Genomic DNA, 15,105 nt, shown 5'->3' with positions numbered 1-15,105 from the left:
AAACCAGAGGCCTTTCTCTTGGGTATTGTCGGCCAATTGGTGCCAAAGAAGGATAGAACATTCTTTATGTATGCTACAACAGCAGCAAGAATACTCATCGCAAAGTATTGGAAGACACAAGATCTACCCACCTTGGAAGAATGGCAGATGAAGGTGATAGACTACATGGGACTGGCAGAAATGACTGGCAGAATCCGAGACCAGGGGAGAGAGACAGCGGAAGAAGGTTGGAAGAAATTTAAGGACTATCTTAAGAAACATTGCAAAATTAATGAATGTTAGAATGACGTTGGTTTAGAAATTATGTGGTTTCCAGCTGTAATGGATAAGTAAAAAGAAAAGAAAGGCCAAAAATTAAATGAAAATTAAGGGAAAGGATTTGCTGAAGTAATAAAATAGAAATTGGAATACAGAGAGGGGAGGTATGAGGAAGTCGGGGAAGTAAGTTATAAGAAAATAAGGGATTGAAATTATACTTGTTTTTATTTTTTGTTTGTTTGTATTATTGTTCTGTTTTGTTTTTATATACTGTAATTTTTGAAACTTTAATAAAAAATTTATAAAAAAGAAAAAGTTATTTTTGTATGCTAAAACTGCGACCCATGTTTTGTTAGCCCCCAAATGGAAAGTGAGCAAGGTCCCAACTAAAGAGGATTGGCAAATTAAGTTGACAGAATTTGCAGATTTAACACATAGAATAAGAGGGCAAGAATTACGTATATTTAAAGAAGAGTGGAAAACATTTATTGAATATATGGAGAATAAGTGTACACAGCTGAAAATGCTGGCAGCATTAAGATAAATTCAATAGTGTAAATAATATTTGATATAAAAGTGGAAAACTGATTTGAATGGTTACAGTAAAATATGCAGGAATGTATGATATGTAAAATGAACCATGGAAGCGGAAGAAGGGAAGGGCTGGTGACATCTGGAGGAGGATAATCCAGGGGTCAGAGGTGGGAAGAGGCAAACACTCAGTTGGGAGGGCTTTCTGCCCCTTCATTGCTAGATGTCACAGAAAGAGAGAGGCAGCCATCTGAGTCAGCCTCTTCTTTGCCCCTTGAGAGAATGGGTGGGGCTGTAGGGGGCAGAGGGGGCAGGAGAGTCAGAGGGACTGACTCAGATCCAAACCACCTGCAGGAACGCACACTTGTAAGCAGGGCTGTCAAGCATATGCAGCGCTGGGGTGCAAAGATCCACCCAGCCCCCCCCCGGTTGCCCAGTCCCAGGCGTGCAGGAGGGCAGAGCCGGTCAGCTGCCTCAGTGTCTCGGTGGCTTGGTCACCCCCACACTCGCAGCGCAGAGCCACCCGCAGCAGAAGACCCCGCCGTGGCGCTCTAACCGACGGGCAGGCTCATCCCGGGACTCAATTCTCAGGCCCTGGACTCTCAGCCTGGCGCCCCTGAGAGCCCAGCGCCCGGGTGCCCTGCACCCCTAGTGCCTATGGGTAAGACGGCCCTGCTTGTAAGCACAGTTTTCTTGTTTGGGGCGAGTACCAGACTGGTCACATCCAGCTTTTAAAAAGTCAATTTAGAGGTGGTGTATCAAGTCTTGGAATAACGTATTAGCTACTGCTAATTTTTACAATTTGTTTAGCATTTTTACAATTTGTTTAGCATGTGACACTTTTGCTTTCTTCTGTACCATTTATTTGACAGGTTATGTGTGGGCAGTTGAATGCGTAAAATGATTTTTAGGGCTACGCAATATCCACCCTGGTGGGACACAGGTGGCGCTGTGGGTTAAACCATAGAGCCTATGCAGGCGTGACCATGGTGCTCGGGCGGACTCCCATGACTGGACTGGGGCCCTTGGGGGATCTGGGCGGGATTCTTGGCAGGCCTGGCAGTGTTTGACCCAGGCCTCTATCTCTCCGTCGATCCCCGGCCACCACACGTAACTCCTGGCAAGGGCCTTCATTCTTACTACCCCTGGGTGTGTCTCGTGTAGGGCTGTGAGGACCCTTTTGCGGAGGGGCTGGGGAACAACGACCCTGCTTCCCCATAACAGGCACCCCTTGTGGGCTGACAGTTCATGTTTGCGGGTTGTGTAGCTGGCGAATTCTGGCCCGGGGCTGCTGCTGGGCCATCCCCTCCACACCCAGTCCAGGACCCGGGAGATGACCCTATCTTTCTTCGAATGGTGTGCAACTTCTTGTGCCTGAATGGGGTGGTCGGGAAGCAGCTCCAGGCTCATAACCTCTTGTGCGGGTGCTGGGTCGGGGCCTGTTTCCGGTAGTGGTAGCCTGCTGAGGGCGTCTGCATGGCCCATCGCCTGTCCAGGGCGGAGAATCAGTGCATACTGGTAGCTGGCAAGGAAAATTGACCACCTGAGGACGCGAGGAGACAGCACTTGGGGGGTCTGCTTTTCGGGGGCAAACAAGCCAAGCAACGGCTTGTGGTCAGTCACCACGGTGAAGGGCCGCCCGTACAAGAAATCATGGAATTTTTTTACTCCCTTCACGATTGCCAGACCCTCCTTGTCGATTTGCGAGTAGTTCCGCTCGGTTTCGTTGAGTGTCTGGGAAAAGTATGCTACCGGTACCTCTCTTCCATCCGGGAGTTGGTGTCCCAGGACAGCGCCAATGCCATAGGGTGAGGCGTCGCATGCTAGCACAACTGGCAGCCTCTCGTCGAAGTGTGCCAAGACCGAGTTTGAGACAAGCAAGTCCTTGACTGCCTGGAATGCGGCCTCCTGGCGCTGGCCCCACACCCAAGGAGCCCGCTTGTCCAGGAGTCTGTGTAGGGGCTCCGCTACCGCCGCCTTGTGGGGAAGGAAGGAATGGTAAAAGTTCAATAGTCCCAAGAAGGCCTGAAGTTCAGTCTTGTTCTTGGGCGCTGGAGCATCACAAATGGCCCGTACCTTGTCCCCAGTTGGGTGGACCCCTTCTGCATCCACCATAAATCCCAGAAAGTCCACCTGAGGCACTCCTAGTAGACATTTTTCCCGCTTCACCTTGAGACCCGCCGTCTGGAAACGGTGCAGAACGGTGCGGAGGCGGTCCTCAAACTCCTCGGGTGTGGGCCCGGCAATCAACACATCATTGAAGAAGGGGGTGACACCAGGAATCCCTTTAAGGAGAGAGTCCATTAGATTCTGGAATATGCCTGGTGCCACACTGACCCCGAATTGCAGCCGCTTTACCCTGAACGCTCCTCTGTGTGTCACAATCGTCTGTGCCTCTGCTGTAGCCTCATCTACTGGCAGCTGTTGATATGCTTGGGCCAAGTCCAGCTTGCCAAACATTTTCGACCCAGCCAGGGTGGCAAGGACATGGCTGACCACTGGCACTGGGTATGCATGGGCCGTGAGGGCCTTGTTTATGGTACATTTGTGGTCTGCGCAGATGCGGACCGAACCATTAGGCTTGACGGGTGTGACGATTGTGGTTTCCCAGGGGGCATTAGGCACCGGCTCCAGCACTCCTTGCTCCACGAGTCGGTCCAATTCCTCATCTATACGGGGTTTCAGGGCGAATGGGACCCGGCGGGCCTTGAGGCTGACCGGTCGTACTGCAGGGTCAAGCTGTAGAGCAATGGGGGGGGCCTGTATACTGTCCCAATTTCCCATCAAAAACCCCCGGAAATTCCTTGCATATGGCGTCCACATCCACTTGTAAGCTCATGTGGTTCACCCCGGTGATGGCTAGCCCCAGTGGTCCAAACCATGCCAATCCCAGTAAGCTAATGTAGGGGCCCTTGGTATTGCACCGCGTCCGCCCTTGGTATTGCACCCTGAAGGTCCCCACCCCCATTGTGGGGACCTTACGTTTCTGGAAGTCCCGGAGGGTGAATGGGGCCGGTCTGAGTTTGGGACCCCCAGTAGGGCACAGTTTCCTTAAGGTCCTTGCCGAGATTATGGATAGAGTTGAACCCGTGTCAAGCTCCATGCGGCATGGGGCCCCCTCTATCCGTACCTCTACATAAATTTTCTCTACATTGGGGTGGGGCAACTGGTATACCTGGAAGTCCGTGAGCTCCGTTGAGTTGCCTTGGTGCGTTGGGCCCCGGGACCTGGGGCTCCTGGATTGGTCATCTGATGCCTGGTGTCGGGTGGGCCGAGCCCGACACACCCGGGCGATGTGTCCCAATTTTCTGCACTGCCTGCACTCTGCGTTGCGGAAACGACAGGTCCTCCTCTCGTGACTTTCTCCACAGCTTGCACAGTTCCCTCCTTCTCGTCGAGGCAGCTGTGGTATGTGGGCTGCTTGAGTGCGCTGCTGTACTCGGTGCACCTCCTCCCTGTCAGATCCTGAGTTGTTGGTGAGGTCTTCGTGGTGGACCCTCGGTTGAGACGGCTGGCTCGGCCGTGCCTCTTGCGTCGACCTCTCGGCAGCTTCCGTTGCCAGGGCCTCCTCCAGAGCGACCTGGAAAGTTAGGTTCTTCTTAGCGTAGAGGCGTCGTTGCAGCTTCTCATCCTTCAGGCCACCGACGAGGCGGTCACGAAGCATGTTCTCCAGCTCTGAGAAGTTGCAGAACCGGACAGCTTGGCGGAGAGAGGTCACAAACCCAGTTATGGTTTCCCCAGGGGCTTGCCGCTTTGCGTAGAAGGCATTTCGACGAGCCACCACTGAGGGCTGTGGCGAAAAGTGCCCCTTCAGCTGTTCCATTATGGTTTTGTATGGAACAGTGGTGACGTCTTCAGGTGCAAGGAGAGCCCGGGCGATTTCAAACGTCTCCTCTCCGCAGACGCTGAAGAATATTGCCCTCTTCTTGGCGTCTTCTTCATCGGTGATCCCTTTGGCTTCTAGGAGGAAGGTGAAACGGGAGGCATATGCTTCCCAGTCTCCAGATGCTGGGTTGAACGGCGAGAAGCTGCTGTCGGTTGCCATTCTGAGTTCCTTGGGTCCCGGAGCTGAAGCCTGGATACACGGTGCGAGGCAGCGGTGCGGCAGGTGGCGGTGCTGCGGTGCTGTGTGTGGCAGTCAGCTCAGCGGGATCCCACCTTCATCGCCAGTGAAATATACTCAGAGTCGCAAAGTGATTTCCTGCTCTTTATTCAGCTCATAGTGGTGAGGAGGAATGAATGAATGTCCCCTCAGAGTATCTGCTTTATATACATTATTTACACAATGGGCTGCACATGATTGGCTAATTCCGGAATTCTACTGTAAGCCAATCAGGTTGTGGATTCACTTCTATCTGGAGCATGATTGGGTGGTTCCTGCTAACCAATCATACTGCTGCATTGTTCTAGGACCAATCAGACTGCTGCCTTTTGGAGCCTATTGTTCTAGGACCAATCAGACTGCTGCCTTTTGGAGCCTATTGTTCTAGGACCAATCAGACTGCTGCAGTTTGGATCCTATTTGACTCAGTACATAACACTATGATTTGCCGATCAGAAGATCGGCGGTTCAAATCCCCGCGACGGGGTGAGCTCCCGTTGCTCTGTCCCTGCTCCTGCCAACCTAGCAGTTCGAAAGCACGTCAAAGTGCAAGTAGATAAATAGGTACCCCTCCGGCGGGAAGGTAAATGGCATTTCTGTGTGCTGCTCTGGTTTGCCAGAAGCAGCTTAGTCATGCTGGCCACATGACCCAGAAGCTGTACGCCGGCTCCCTCGGCCAATAAAGCGAGATGAGCACCGCAACCCCAGAGTCAGTCATGACTGGACCTATTGGTCAGGGGACCCTTTACCTTTACCTAGCTATGCATCTTATAACTTTGCTTACAGACTTCTAAATCTTGTGTCCTGCACTTTGGACTAAAGCCGAGACTGTGAATGAAACTTTTGTGTTCCTACAAACAAACACACATGGATATACCACCTCCTACATACCTTGAGCTCACAGACAGCATCTACACACCAAGAAACCATGTCACCAGACATGGGTCCATGGGAAAGAAAGCTTTATTGGCAGCAGAGAGGTGGGCACACACCCAGGCCACCCAATAACAGAAGCGTGCAGCGACAGCAGCAGCCTGCTCCACTACCCATCACACACACACTGATGTGGGACCTCCCCTCATGTGGTAACAAAGCCAGAACCACAACGGACACCAGGGACCTCTGTCTGTACTAGTGACAGTGACAGTGATGGCAGCAGCAAAGAGGTCCCCAATCACAACCATGGCCTGCACTGCATCCAACAGTCACATCTCCACTGGGTAGCAATCCAGTCACCTGAAACACCTTTCATTAAGCTATAGGCTATTTCCCAAGCAGTTTTAGAGATAATAATTAGACTGTGTGTAACAGCAAACAGGTTATCCTGGCACTGAAACAGTTTCGCTACTACTGACATGGCATCATTATATTTTTTCAATCCTTGGCTGCTGTGCTTCACTGCATAGAAACACAGAACTATAGAGTTAGAAGAGACCGAAAGGGTCTCTAGTCCAACTCCCTGAAATGCAAGAATCTTTTGCCCAACGTGGCGCTCAAAACCAGAACCCTGAGATTAAGAGTCTCATGCTCTACCAACTGAGCTATAGGATCAAAATCAGATCTCTTCTCCTGCGCGTGTTCTTTCATTACATCCAGAAAGGGCCTCCAGTAATCTTCTGATTGCAATATATTTTCAGAGCACCTGCTTCCTGACAGTAATCACACCCACACCATATATTTAAAGCAGTGTGCCATTCAGCCAGTGTGCCGTGGCACCCTAGGGTGCCATGAAAGATGGTCAGGGTGCCACAGGCAACACTGGCCTCTGTCCCTCTTTCCTTCCCTCCCTCCTCTGATGCCCTCTCACATCTCTGCCTCCCAAAGGCTTGCACAGCTGTTTGTTGTAACAGCCCTGGCTACAATGTGCTTCCAAAGTGAATGGTGCCTCTGGGGCTGGCCAGGGGGTGCTGGTTGCCAGGAGCTGAGGTGGCCTTGCAGTAAGCAAGCAAGTAGGCAAGGGAGCCCAGCCAGCCAGTCCGTCAGCCCTTACTGTTGGGAATGCACAGACAAGTGGGAGACTTGGGCAGGCAGGCAGGCTCTGTGCTGGTCTTCCTTGTGTTTGCTGTGTGCAAGGCTTTCCTGGGAGTTGAGTGCCCAGTGCTGAAAGGGAGCCTTTCCACCATGCAGGGCTGGCAGCCAGTGGCGTAGCGTGGGTTGTCAGCACCCGGGGCAAGGCAAGTAATTTGCACCCTCTAACCCGTGGATTTGTGCCCCCTAACCCGTGGATTTGCGCCCCCTAACCCCCAGATGTTGCGCCTGGTGCGGCCGGCCCCCCTGCACCCCCATGCTACGCCACTGCTGGCAGCGCCCTCTACTGCCTCCTAGGGTAAGGTGCTAGCTTGCCTCACGTTCACCTCTGGCCAGTCTCCTTTAGGCCACTAAGGCTGGGGGCATCCTCTTCCTTGTGGGTCAGTGTGAAGAGACACTTCTCTTTTGGACAGCAGGGTGGGGGTGGGGAGTGCCTTAGAAAGAATGTAGTTGGCCAAGGAAGCTGTGGACTGGAAAAGATTGAAAACCTCTGATTTAAAGCATTCTTGTATCACTTTAACAGCCTTGGCTTCCCCTAAATTTTGGGAACTTACAAACCCTTAACAAACAATAGGTCGCAGGATGCTTTGGGAAAATCCCAAAGTGGTATAAGACACATCATATGGAAATTGCCTTTAGTTCTTCTTGTATTTGCTTTGGAAATTTCTTAGTTAAGGCAATATTCCACATTTGTTGGTACCAATATCCCATAATGTTAACATTGTCCATCACCTTCCTACATCTCACAATGGTTAAACATGCTGCTGCAAATAGGAATATGAGAAGTTCCTTGTGTATGACATCCTCCCCCACAGCATGCAAAGAAATTGAGAAATAATGAGGCTAACTTTTTGGAAGGCACAGTCTCAGAAAGCCCAAATGATGGGACTAGGCCACCACATATGGAAATATGTCCCTACATCTCTCCTACATTTTGGACCAATGGTGTTTAGTTATTTTATTAGAGTGTAGAGAGATAGTTACCACCTTTGTATTATCATAAGCCTTCTCTTTCAATCAGGCTTAGTTTGAGGAACATGGCATCTTGTCCCAATCAGCACTCCACTTGGTCTGATCAATGGCAGTATTCAAGTCTTGTATCCACAGCATTTCAGACATTAAACTACAAGCAGATTCTCAAAGGATGTTCATATCCATGTCGCTTGCAATGATGGATCTGATGGAACTAGAACCAGTTATGGGAGACTCCTGTAAGTTTCTATTAGATTTGTGTGCTGGATAAAAGTAAGCAACTTTTGTCTCTACTAAGTGTTTTGAAACCTGCTTCATCCCAACATTTATATTGTCATAATTTGTCTGCACAGTAAAAATCAGGATGTTATAAAAATGGAACGGGAAGTAAAAGTGGTGAAACCAGTTCCTTAAAGTACTGGCTGTCACACTGTCCTAAGCACTATTGCTTTGTAGGCATAAAGGAGAAGTATAAACAAGATGCTCACAAGGAGTCTTATAGGGTTTTCAGTTTAAGGAGAGGAACAGTGGGGGAAGAGGCTGCTTTTCAAACCTGCCATTTCCCCTCCAATAGCCCAGCTGCTTTTTCACCTGGGAGAAAAGAAAGCTGTTCCTGTGTTTTCTCCTGTGGGAAGAAAACAGATTTGGGGATGGATGAGATAAGTGAAAAAATTACAAATTAGACAGGGTTAAACCTCTCACTGTGGGTCGTGAGGGAGGTTCATCCATGGGCAAAGAGGTCTGCTGTGGAGGCAAAAAAAGGAAGTGCAGCCTTCATGTAGATTCACATGTGACAACTACCTTTGTGTGCATTTTACTGTGATGTGTTTTTGTGAAGTCGTGACTAGTAGCTACTTCCCAGCCTGTGTGCAGTTGTGACAGGCAATGATCTACATATGGTTGTACAATATTTCCTATGTGTAAGTAATATTTACCTGAGGAAAACAAGATTTACAAAGGGTATTCCTGAGTTGCCTGCAGACAAAATTGGTCCTCAGTAGTGACACCAAGAAAAGGGCTTAATAGGCGATTTATAACATATGCTTTAAACTTGGACCCCTAGTTTCAGTATTTTATTATAAAAAGTAAAAATACTTTATAGCGTGGCATCCAAAAGCATACAGAAAGTTAAGGATGAATCCTAAAAAATCTCTTTTTCCGGTGTATAAGCCCCATTGAATTCAACAGCTTACTTCAGAGTAGACATAGGATTGTGCTCTTGTGAAAAGCGATGATACAATGAACACAGCATGTGAGCACATGAAAAATGGCTTCATGTTTCCAAATTGCAAAAAAAGAAGATCAAATACTTTTTAACATCTTTCAAAGCTTCGGTTACAGACATGGACTCATTTTTTATTGAGCTGGAGTTTATAGGTAACATGTTTATAGGTTTCAAAACTGCTCTGGCACTAGGTGTTTTATCTATAAAGCCTTTCAAGACACAGTGCAAAGGAAAATTCTGTTATTAATGAGCATTGGCCGTGAGATGCTTATAGTTAACAGTATGTTTGTTTCTCTTATCATACTTTATTCCATACAAGTGAAATTTCCTAAGAGATACGTGGCATAGATTTAAAGAAGAAAGTAGGTGCCAAGAAATGTTGTTAATGTATTTTGGCTTCATTAACTACAAACCACAAAACCTGGGATCCCCTTGAAACTGGTGCCAAAGTTTTGCAATCGTTTTGTGGTGTTTCACAGTGAAAGGCCCACGTTTTGCAGCACCCCACACACAAACAGAGTAATTGACATTCAAACCCAGGGGGGTCACCAAAACCCAATGTCCGATTTTCCAAACTGGCGCCAAAACATTGGCAAAAGTCCTGCAGTAGCCTTTCGTGACCAAAACAACACGTTCTGCATTGGACCCCAAAATGGAGTACTCAGCACCCTAACCCGCAGGGTCACAGGATCACCAAAAAACCTGATGCTGTCCGATTCACTCAAAACTGGGGAGGTTGTGCTGATGCATCCCCAGCTGTTGCTTTTGACTACCTGTGATATCACAAAAGGACATGGTGGCTGCATGGGAAAAGGCAATTATTACTGGGATGGGGAACAAATGAAAGAAGAAAGAGGCTCAGGGAAAGCTAGGGTAGTTGCAGATGTTCAGAAGACCAAGGTTCAGTGTGAGAACTGTGATGAGCCACAAAGACTCATGTTTGACTCTCACTTCTGCTCACAATAAAAGACCATTGGGGTGGGTGGGGAATTGTTAGGAGACACTTATTTCCCTCACAGAGCTACAATTCCCTGTGAGGAAGGTCTGACTGTTAAACCAATCCGGAAACAGTAGCTTTGTGAGGGAAACAGGCGTCTCTTAACAAGTTTCGGCAAACCCTTCAGGGTGCCAACTTAAATAAAATGGGGGGGAGGTATGTCCCACCCCTCATAATTGATCACGTAGTACAGTGCACACACACCATTTGGGGAGCCCCTCGGAATTGGCTCCTATGGCTCCCCTTTAAATTACAGTTCCCAGGAATTTGGGGAGTTAAACTGTGACGGTTTAAGAGTGCTTTGAATGTACAATGCTGATAAGGCCCTACAGTTGCTAGACTGGCACCACCATGTGGCAGATGTATACTATACAACCAAACGGAGGGAGCCTCAAATCCCTTGTGCAGCGCTCACAGAACTAGAGGTGGTTCTGCTGCATGTGACAGCAGTATTGCTCCCAGCTGTGAACACACATTTTCATATGTCCTATTGGTTACCTGCAGGCAGGAGCTGCAGTTTAGTTCTGACGCTTTAATTTTAACGGGAAAATCTCACACTGTGTGCACAGGGGGGCAATTCCAAACAGCCGCAGATGGGATCGGGCTGTGTGTGTAAAAAAAGAATGGTAAATAGATTTAGTTAAGTAAATACAGTGGTACCTCAGGTTAAGTACTTAATTTGTTCTGGAGGTCTGTTCTTAACCTGAAACTGTTCTTAACCTGAAGCACCACTTTAGCTAATGGGGCCTCCCGCGGCCGCTGTGCCGCCAGAGCAAGATTACTGTTCTCATCCTGAAGCAAATTTCTTAACCCGAGGTACTATTTCTGGATCAGCGGAGTCTGTAACCCGAGGTACCACTGTAAATAAAAAAAAAACTTAACTAAAATTAGAAATTGTAGAAAGATTTTGACAGATTTTTTCTGAGCGCTCGGGGTCAAAAGAAAGCAATTTAACAACTGTTGTTGAGACATTTCATCAATAATTGCTAGACCAGAGGTTTTCAACCTTTTTGAGTCCACGGCTCCTTTGACCAACTACATTCTTTCTGAGGCACCCCTGTGGGGCTCAGGAGCCCAGTTGTGTCACCCCTTTCCTGCAAAGCTGGCAGCCTCTCACCCTTTTTCGAACATCCTCCCTTGTGGAGTGTTCCCTCAGCCTCCTCTCCTCTCCCCTCTCCTTGAGAGTCCTCTGGGCAGCTGCTGCTGCCGCCCCTGGTCTCTGAGCTGCCCCCCACCTGCCCCAAAGAGAGGAGCCTCCTCCCACTGACCCACAAAGGCATGGGAAGAGGATGCTCCCAGCCTTAGTGGCCCAATGGAGTCTGGCCAGAGCTGAACATGAGGCTAGCACCTTACCTCGGGAGGCAGCAATGGGCGCTCTCGGCCCTGCATGGCGGAAAGGCATGCAGCTCCCAGGAAGGCCTTGCCTACAGCAAACACAAGAAAGGCCAGCACAGTGCCTGCCTGCCTAGCCTCTCACTTGTCTATCCATTCCTCAACAGTAAGGGCTGACGGACTGGCTGGCTGGGCTCCCTTGATTGCCTGCTTGCTTACTCCGAGGCCGTCTCAGCTCCTGGCACCCAGCACCCCCTGGCCAGCCCCAGAGGCACCATTCACTTGGGGAGCACATTGTAGCCTTGGCTGCTGCAACAAACAGCTGTGCAAGACTTTGGGAGGAAGATGTGAGAGGGCATCAGAGGAGGGAGGGAAGGAAAGAGGGACAGAGGCCAGTGTTGCCTGCAGCACCAATATCCTTCAAGGCACCCCAGGGTGCCACGGCACACTGGATGAATGGCACACTGCTTTGAATATATGGTGTAGATGTGTTCCCTGTCAAGAAACAGGTGCTGTGAAAATATAATGCAATCAGGAGATTACTGGAGGTCCTTTCTGGATGTAATTAAAGAACACGTGCAGGAGAAGAGATCTGATTTTGATCAAATAGCTCTGTTGGTAGAGCGTGAGACTCTTAATCTCAGGGTTGTGCGCCACACTGGGCAAAGTATTCCTGCATTTCAGGGGGTAGAGGCAGGTGAGTATCTTTCTGCCCCCCCCCCCTATATACATTCTGGCCACGCCCTTGTTTTCTGGGTTCCCCCAGCTAGGAATGTTGGTGTATACAGGACGGCTGCAACGCGTATAAAGAGAAATCAAGCCGCCCGCGTTGTCCTAACATTATTGCCTCCTACGATAAACTCAAATCTAGGCTCGGCGTCCCAATCACCCAGACGCGCAACTTGCGTTTGGGCGCGCCCGCCCGCTCGCCCTTTCGCCGCCTGCTTTCCCCGCCCAGGAGTCCGTGACGTCATCGCGGCCCGCCTCAGACCCTGCCCCTCCCCCCGCCCCTCCGAGGAGGCGCGTCCTCCTTCCGCTTTCCCTCTCGCGTACGGGGCGCCTCCGGCCTAGCCCGGCCCCCTCTAGCGGTGCCTCTGAGCCCGAGCTCCTCCTCAGCTTTCGGGGGATGTCGCGCCCGAGCAGCGTCTCCCCGCGGCCTCCCGGAGGGGGCGGCGGCCCTCCCAGCGGGGGCCCGTCCACCGCCGCCGCCTCGTCCTCCTGCTCCGGCAGCGGCCGCTCCAAAGGGCTGAAGGACATTCGCATCGACGAGGAGGTGAAAATCGCCGTGAACATCGCTCTGGAGAGGTTCCGCTATGGGGACCAGCGAGGTAACGGTTCCCCTTCCCTTCCCCCGAGGGCGGAGGAAGGGGTGGACCTGAAAGCGGCCCCAGTCGAAAGAGGCGGGTTTGTTATGGTGGGTCTTCGCGGGTCAGCGCCTAGTTAGTCCATCAGGGCACCGAAGGGTTGCTTTTCAGTAAGCCTATTAAAACCGAATTATTATTATTATTACTTTTTTGCAGCCCTGTGCTGAGCATCACCTGCCAGTACTAGCTCTGCTGCATCCTTGGTGGAGGCATACAGTGGTACCTCGGGTTACATACACTTCAGGTTACAGACGCTTCAGGTTACAGATTCCGCTAACCCAGAAATAGTACCTCGGGTTAAGAACTTTGCTTCAGGATGAGAACAGAAATCGTGCTCCGGCGACGTGGCAGCAGCAGGAGGCCCTATTAGCTAAAGTGGTGCTTCAGGTTAAGAACAGTTTCAGGTTAAGAACGAACCTCCGGAACGAATTAAGTACGTAACCCGAGGTACCACTGTATTAGTCTTGATATCGCTTTTGTATGTACCTGCCAACTCCTAGAGGCTATGGGGTCTTGGCCCCCCAAAATGAAATATTTGAGGGGGCCGTCCCCCCAAAGAAGTTGATGGGCATTGCTATGACGTGCACCATATTATGTGATTATGTGGGATACGGCTTATGTGCCACCCCCTATTTTATTCAAGTTGGCACCTCGGCTATAGATGTGGTGGTGTGGCTACATGCATCCTTAGCGAGCTGTCTTGCCACGGGTCGGATCACTGTTCCCTCGTTTTCAGTGCTGTCTTATTGGCTGGCAGCAACTCTGTGGCCTAGGGAACTAATCTTTGTCCTTTTCCAGTCTGGCACCCATCTTCAGCTCATATATGGCCCTTCCCCCCAGATGTTGCTGGAGTTCAATTCATCGTCCCTGACCAACTGGTCATACTGGATTGGGTTGATGCCGAACTACAGGTCCCCATTGTCTACTATAGGGTGCTGTTTACCCCATTGGCCTCTTTAGTTCAGTGCTGTTGTTTGAGATCCTTTCATTGGAGATGATGGGGACTGAACTGGGCATCATGGGCAGGCAATGCAGGAGTTGTATCACTTATGTAGAAGAGGCCCTTCCCATATTTAAGTATGGCATATACCATTTTTATCTGTAATCTGACTTGAACCCTGTCAGGGGGGAAAAACAGACTATAAATAAAATAATAATACAGCATGCATATTTTCTTTTTCATGCACTTATATAGCAAAACCCAATGAAGGGAGCATAAAAAATGGTCATGCTGGATCAAACTAAGTTGCTACACTATGTTTCCAGAAGCAGCAAGCTTTATACTGTAGAAAGATTACTAGCACAGTGATGGCTAGCACATAGTTTGTCCTCTACCTCTGGACATACCAGAACAGCAGCTAATAGCTGTGGCAATTACCATAGTAGTAGTAATAATAATAATAATAATAAATTTTATTTATATCCCGCCCTCCCCAGCCGAAGCTGGGCTCAGAGCGGCTAACATCAAATGTATAACACTAACATAAAATCAGACAATAAATTAAAATACATCCTCAAATCAGATCAGGATCAGAATAAAATCCAATCAGATGGCAACCCGCAGATTGGGGTTGGGGATCTTAAATGCTTAAATAGCATGTGGTAGTAACTTTCACACACTAATTGTTTTAAACTATGCATTGTGTGAAATATCTCCTTTGTTCCTCCTTCACCTTTCTTTCTGATCAAATTCAATACATAGTGTGATCCTATTCATATCTACCCTGAAGTAAGCCTTATTACCCTTACCTCTCTCACCCTGACCTCGCCACTGTGATCCATGCGATGGTCACCTCCAGGCTTGATTATTGTAACTCACTCTACATGGGGCTGCCCTTGAAACTGACCCAGAAACTCCAGTGGGTGCAGAATGCCATGGCAAGACTCCTTACGGGGTCTTCGCCTTGGGATCACATTCACCCAGTGCTATACCAGCTCTACTGGCTCCCGGTGGAGTATAGGATCAGGTTTAAGGTGCTGGTTTTAACCTTTAAAGCCCTATAGGGCCTAGGACCCTCGTACCTACAGGACCGCCTCTCCTGGTATGTCCCTTACGGTCTGCAGATAACAACACCCTGAAGATTCCGGGCCCCAGGGAGATTAGACTGTCCTCAACCAGAGCCAGGGCCTTTTCGGCTGTGGCTCCGGCCTGGTGGAACATTCTCTCACAAGAGACCAGGGACCTGCGAGATTTGACATTCTTCCACAGGGCCTGCAAGGCAGAGTTGTTCCGCCAGGCCTTTTGTCAGGGTTCAGTCTGACTCATTTTCTCGTTGTATAAGAACAAGCATGAAGG

The 15,105-nt window shown here is 49.5% G+C and overlaps 1 protein-coding gene across 2 annotated transcripts in view; it reads left to right on the top strand.

Annotated features, from left to right (window-relative positions):
• The first annotated feature begins 12,458 nt into the window (after window positions 1-12,458).
• YTHDC2 (YTH N6-methyladenosine RNA binding protein C2) overlaps window positions 12,459-15,105 on the top strand; it is a 33,674-nt gene continuing 31,027 nt past the window's right edge. For both annotated transcript variants that reach the window (XM_081930385.1, XM_081930384.1), the window contains exon 1: window positions 12,459-12,773. In XM_081930385.1, coding sequence (XP_081786511.1) covers window positions 12,572-12,773 — 202 coding nt within the window. In that variant the 5' untranslated portion in view covers window positions 12,459-12,571. The remainder of the gene's footprint in view (window positions 12,774-15,105) is intronic.

This window comes from Podarcis melisellensis (assembly GCF_964234715.1).
Source record: "Podarcis melisellensis genome assembly, chromosome: 11".
NCBI lineage: Eukaryota > Metazoa > Chordata > Lepidosauria > Squamata > Lacertidae > Podarcis > Podarcis melisellensis.
The sequence above is the reverse complement of the archived record's forward strand: the minus strand, read 5'-3'. Positions and strand labels throughout refer to the sequence as shown.